The sequence below is a fragment of the Mirounga angustirostris genome, unplaced genomic scaffold, assembly GCF_029215605.1.
Source record: "Mirounga angustirostris isolate CCGP_5_RB_7025 unplaced genomic scaffold, mMirAng1.0.hap1 SCAF_1, whole genome shotgun sequence".
In the NCBI taxonomy this organism is placed as follows: domain Eukaryota; kingdom Metazoa; phylum Chordata; class Mammalia; order Carnivora; family Phocidae; genus Mirounga; species Mirounga angustirostris.
The window spans coordinates 150,203,706-150,209,705 of NW_026991709.1; the positions used below are offsets into that span (position 1 = coordinate 150,203,706).

Here is a 6,000-nt window from a genome sequence, read left to right on the forward strand (position 1 = left end):
ATCTTGATTCAAAGCCCACAACAGTTCAAAGGCAGAGACAAGAAAGACACAGAGGTTACAAAATTACAAAAAACAGACCAAGAACAAACAAATCCTCTTGAGTGGGTAAAAGGGAAATGTCTTTCACACCCAGGTAAATTCTTGAGGCATGGTGCCTTCAAAACAAAATAATTTATACTCAAAAATGAAGAAATGATAATATTATACAAATTCAAGATCCTTTGCTTAAGAAGACAAGGATACGTGTAATCTGTTGCAAAAGGATTGTCATCAAAAAAGGGTTTTTGTTTTTTTAATTCACCCTTGAAAAAAAATCTTTAACTTTGAAAACAATAATCCAGAACTTCTCATCCTGAAGGATTCATAATAGCTGAAGATCTGAGACCAAAACAGAATCAAGTTTCTATGAGTAGATGATCACTAACAATTCAACTTTTACCTTCTTGATATACATATTATACATAATTGTCAAAGTTTTAAATCTTTTATACACAAAGTGATTTTATTTGATCCAGATGCACTGTCTCACCTAATACGTTAGTCAGCTCGTTAACTTTTTTACTATTCTAAAAACCACCTCTCTCTGTTAATGCACAAAATCAATTCATTTTCATGAAGAAAAATGAAACATTATAAGAAAAACAATCATGATATCTCATGAGCACTTCCTTCTTAAACTATTTTCATTGCCTGTATATAAATATACTTTATATACATATGGGGCGCCTAGATGGCTCAGTCTGTTAAGCGTCTGCCTTCGGCTCAGGTCATGATCTCGGGGTCCTGGGATCAAGCCCCACATGGGGCTCCCTGCTCAGTGTGGAGCCAGCTTCTCCCTCTTCCTCTGCTGCTCCCCCTGCTTGTGCTCTCTCTCTCTCAAATAAATAAAAAATCTTTAAAAAAATTAAAAAATTAAAAATACATAAATACTTTATATCATATTTTTTTCCCACAAAACTGGGATCACACTTGACATGCTGCTTCTTAATCTGTCCTTTAACACAAATATCTTTGCATGTTATTATTACTTTCCTGCAGGTTCTAACAAAAGGTGTGTTAGGCAAGTTAATCTCTTTGAACCTCACTTCATCTGTAAAAGTATCTACCTCTTTGGTGTATGTAAGAATTAAATAAAATGATCCGTGTAAAATACAAAGCAAAATGCCTCTCACATAGTAAGAGCCCAATAAATATTGGCTTTTGTTTAAGGCTGCATAATAACCAACTATCTTAAACAACCTGTTAATCAATTTTCTATTTTTAGCCAGTTTTTACCTATTAAAACAACACTGAAATAAAAATCCATGAGGTTAAATCTTTAATACATCCTCAACTGTTTTTTAAAGACTTTATTTATTTATTTGAGAGAGAGAGCAGGACAGAGTGAGAGAGAATGAGCAGGAGGGAGGAGCAGAAGGAGAGAGAAAAGCGGACTCCCCACTAAGCAGGGAGCCCTATGCCCCACTGGAACCCAGGACCCTGGGATTATGACCTGAGCCGAAGGCACACACTTAACCGACTGAGCCACCCAGGCACCCCATCCTAAACTTTCTTAGAATAAATTTCTAGAGGTGGAATCTTGGATCAATATTTTATACATTCCCAAATGTAACTTTCACATTCGCCAACATGGTGTTTCCCCACATTCCTCATCTCTACCTCACTCTTAAGTTTTTTGTTTCTTAAATAAATGTGTTTTGTAAAGTTAGAAAAGCTGGCAGTAAATAGTATGAAAAGTAAGGTATTTACTATCTAAATTTTAATCACTATTTACATTTTACTTAGGAGAACGAACAAGCTTTCAGTGTCATATTCCAATGTATTTCAAGCAGTTTTACTCTACATGAGCTTTAGCTTTTAAGAGAACAACTTCAATTTATAGTTGACAGTTGTTCTAATGCAATAGTTGATTTAATAGTTGTTAGTTGCTTAACAGTTGTTTAAAAGCTGTATAAGAAAAATGTATTTTTAAAATTACTTTTAAATGTCTCCAAATTAATTAAAATTCAGCCTTTCTTACAGAAACTCTAAAATTTGAGAGAGTGAGAATTGCTCAATCTGTTGAGACTGAGAAAGGCTGGGAAGAAATTTAGCAGAAGCCCTCATCTTTGCTCAAGAGACAAGTGCTGCGAGCACCAAAACACACATTCTCATTGGTGTCTAGCAGACTGTTTCTTTAAATTAACACTGCTAACACGCCCCCTTTTTCCTAGAAACTGTCATTTCCTGAAGCAACAGCATTCATGAAAAAACAAACTGAACAAGACTCTTGAAGAAGCAGAAGCCCAGCTGGGGATAGGCAGAACCCCGGCTTGGCCTCAGACTGTCTGTCCCTACGCCCGTCCGGGATCAACCAAGTTATGCGAAGTGACTAACTCGTGACAGCCTCGGGCGTTGGACGCTGGCCACACTGCCACCTCTTTCAGGTCCAACGCTCCGGCAGGCAGCCTGGCCTGGAATGGCTCGACCCTCGGCCCGCTCCTCTGCACCACGGTTTGACATTAGACCCCCGTAACGGGTCGGGAGCCTAGAGGGCTTCAGATCCCTCCGTACTCAATCTCGGGTCGTGATGGGAGAGGGAACTTCAAACAAGAAGTCAGATATTGCAAGGGACCCAGGTTTTCCCATCCCGCCTTCACTCCTGAGTTGGGGTCTCGGGTGGGTGGGGGAACCTTCGATAGGGGTCAAAAGTCATGCAAGATCGGAGCCCTTCTAACTTATTCTCAGGCCAGGGTCGTGCGCTGGGGGAAAACTAGAGGTCAGACGTCCCGAAGGATCCGGCCACCCCCTCCCACTCTCCTGCATGGAGTTTGGGGATGGGTGCCCCGGGTCCCCAGTAGTGAGGACCCGGGCCGCCCTGGACTCATTCCCAGTCCGGAGTTTGGGGGAGATTCTCAGGTCAAGGGTCACGGAAGAACCTTCCCTCCTCCTGGCCCCCGAAGCTGTGTCAAGGGGTGTCGGGAACTAGACGAGAGCAGCGGCCATAGTACCTGAGTCGAGGCCAGCGCCTGCTGGAGCTGCTGTTGCTCCTCGCTGATCTTTTGCTTCAGTTTCTTGAACATGGTGCAGCGCGGGGTCCTGAGTGTGCGACCTGAGGGGCGAGCGCCCAGGGAGACCCGGCCGCGGCGCGACGGCGGCCTCTCTACACCAGGGACCGTAGGCGCCGGGCCTCACCGCCTCCTCCTTGGGCTCGCGGGCGGATCGAGACACTCGTCCTGCGGGTGTCGGCGTCGCCGCCGCCGCGTCTCTTTCTTCTGGGTGCCACTGGTTGGCCTATGCCCCCCATCCAGCCCCGGCGGCGGCGGCGGCGGCGACAACGGCAGCAGGTGAACGGTGTGCCAAAGACGCCTGCGCGGCCTACGTGGAACTCGCCAAGGGAGCTCTACGGAGCGCCGGAGGGGCCAAGCACGAAGTCGCGCCGGCACATGCGCGCTCGGGGTGTCGCGCCCGAACGCGGCACCCGCGAGTAACACGCCGCGTTCCGCGCTGCTCCAGTTCATTGCGTGCGGAGCGGCCCTCCGAGCGGGGGCGAGGGCTGGTGTGAGCCCTGCAGTGACGCACACCCGCCCTTCGGCACTGCAGAGTCCAGCGGCGAGGGTGCTGCTTCTCTTAAACGGCCCGGTGGACAGGCCCACCGTGAAGAGCCGCCTGTGTGAGCGCCTGGGGTGGGAGAAGGCGGGTGTCCAGGGAACCTGCTTTGCGCTCTGAAGGATAGTGTACTTTTGTCCAGTATTTGTAGTTAAGAGTCTGCATCGTCAGTGCCTGGTACTCCTACTACTCCCCAGAGGGGCCGTCTTTCCTTCCCTGGACTTTTCCAGAGGTCTCAAGAAGTGCCTGACACAGACTTCCAGGGTCCAGACGTTCCAGGACGATATTGTAAAATCGCAACCGTTTGGACATCTGTCTGTATTTTTCATTTAACCGAAATCGTATATGTTCACGTATTCATTCCAAAGTCCTTATTAAAGTGCCAAGTCCTTGGGGATGTTAAAAGAATTCACAGCTGATGGAATACACAAATTTCCAAAAGGTCCAAGCGTCTGCATCTGCAATCATCCTAGAGAGTTTAATGTTTATGTGCTTAATTCTTCCAACACCCTGAACTTGGGCCATCTGTGAACCCCCATATCCATCTCAGCAACTACCTCTGCATGCTATACCAAATTGCTTCACATTGCCTCGTGTATCAGAACCTGAGAGAATATATGCTGATCTTCACATTTTAGCAAATTTTATTTATTAGCCAGTTCCTCTATAAGATCCCATAGCCTGATCCCTAAATGTAGTAGAGCCAGAACAGGGCCTAGTCTGAACACCGCATTGACAGCTGGGCCAAGTCCTCTCTTATCTCATAGTGAACACCTACATATTTACTGAGAAAGTAGTAGCACTATGACCTTTGGCCACATAGTACAAAGTCAAATGCCTGAAGGGAGCAGAAAGATTATGAGTGACACACAAATGGTATAAGACAATGGAGAATTAGGGAAAGTAACAAACTGGGTAGTGCAAACTCATCCAGAGGTATTTTTAAATCACTGCAGCAAAACAGCTCTTAGAATAAAATTCAGCCCAAAGGCCAGATTGTGACCTCTGAGTCTCAATTCTCTGCCCCTCGTTTTCCTCATCTATAACATTTTAATAATATTTCATGGGAATGTTGCAAAGTTTGATGTGCCTAGAGTATAGTTCATAGTAAATGATACTTAAAAATTCTAAGAGTTTCTTTCTCTTCTTAACACTCTCCCTCTCTGTGTTGAGAGCTCTAGCTTAGACCCTCTCCCCTGAGCTGCAGATCATACCATCTTCATTAGGCTGTCAGGTTCGGGAGGGCAAAAACCATGGCTGTTATACAACTCAACCAGTGCCTGGTACAGGGCCTGACACTAAATTTCTACAGAATTACTTAGTCTTAATACATCCAGCTGCCTACTGAACAGTTTCTCTTGATAGTGCATAGGCCCCTCAATTCAACTTGTCTGAAACTGAAATCATCTCCTACTACACCCCCTACCATCACCATCCCAATTTGCCCCTTCTGTGTTTCTTCTCACCCTCTTGCATCTTCTCCTCTTCACAAGCTTGCTTTGCCATCTGTATTTTCTGCCTTGGCTGGTGTCATCTCCATCTGCCCAGTTACGCAAGTGAAAACTGTTGAAGTTAGTCAAAACATTCCTCTCATTCTTCACCCATATCCAGCAAATCACCAAGCCCTCTGTCTTTTACTCTGAAATATTTCTCAAATCCATTCTCTTTCCTATTCACCCTGCCACTAGCTAGTTTCAATCTTCATTACATCTCACCGCTTAAATGATCTTCCAGCTTCCAGATTGGCTTCTCTCCAATCAATCTTCTATATAGCTGATGTTACTGTCCTGCCAAAACCCCATCAGTGACCTCCTTGTTCTGCAGGACACTATTCAAATTCCCAAGGAGTACAAGAAACCCTTAGCAGCCTGACTCCTGCTTTCTCTCTCACTACCCCTCTCCATACTTCACACTTGAAACCTCCAGAAATTTCAAATTGACTTGTGGTTCCCTTGCACATCCGGCTTTTGTATACCTCCTTACCTTTCTTTTTGTAGTCCCCAGGTTATATATAGTAGCTTTGAACACCTTAATGAATCTAGTATACTTATAATCCTCCATGACTTTGTACATTTCTTCTTTTTCCACCTTTCTTATCTCTCCTTGATAATGCTGCCCACATGTCATCTTCCCTTTCAAGCATTTCCTAACACCATCCCTAAAACCACACACACATCAGTGGACTTAATCATGCTCCCCTCTCTACAACTTCAATCTTACAAGCTTTAATGTATGTATCACACTGTATTTTTATCTTTTCTTACAAGAGTAACATATACTCACTGTAACAAAAACAAAAGTACAGTCGACCCTTGAACAACACAGATTTGAACTGCACAGGTGAAATCATACATGGATTTTGTTTTCAGTAAATACAATACAGTACTGTAAATGTATTTTCCTTATGATTTC

General features: G+C 44.4%; 1 protein-coding gene across 15 annotated transcripts in view; it reads right to left on the reverse strand.

Annotated features, from left to right (window-relative positions):
• The window catches only part of GOLGA4 (golgin A4), a 132,450-nt gene extending 129,086 nt beyond the window's left edge, over positions 1-3,364 (reverse strand). For 14 of the 15 annotated variants that reach the window (XM_064590231.1, XM_064590229.1, XM_064590228.1 and 11 more), the window contains exon 1: positions 2,991-3,363. In XM_064590231.1, the coding sequence (XP_064446301.1) occupies positions 2,991-3,062 (72 nt within the window). In that variant the 5' untranslated portion in view covers positions 3,063-3,363. Of the gene's footprint in view, positions 1-2,990 lie in introns of all 15 variants that reach the window. The other variant, XM_064590221.1, reaches the window with a different exon arrangement.
• Between the last annotated feature and the right edge of the window lie 2,636 nt (positions 3,365-6,000).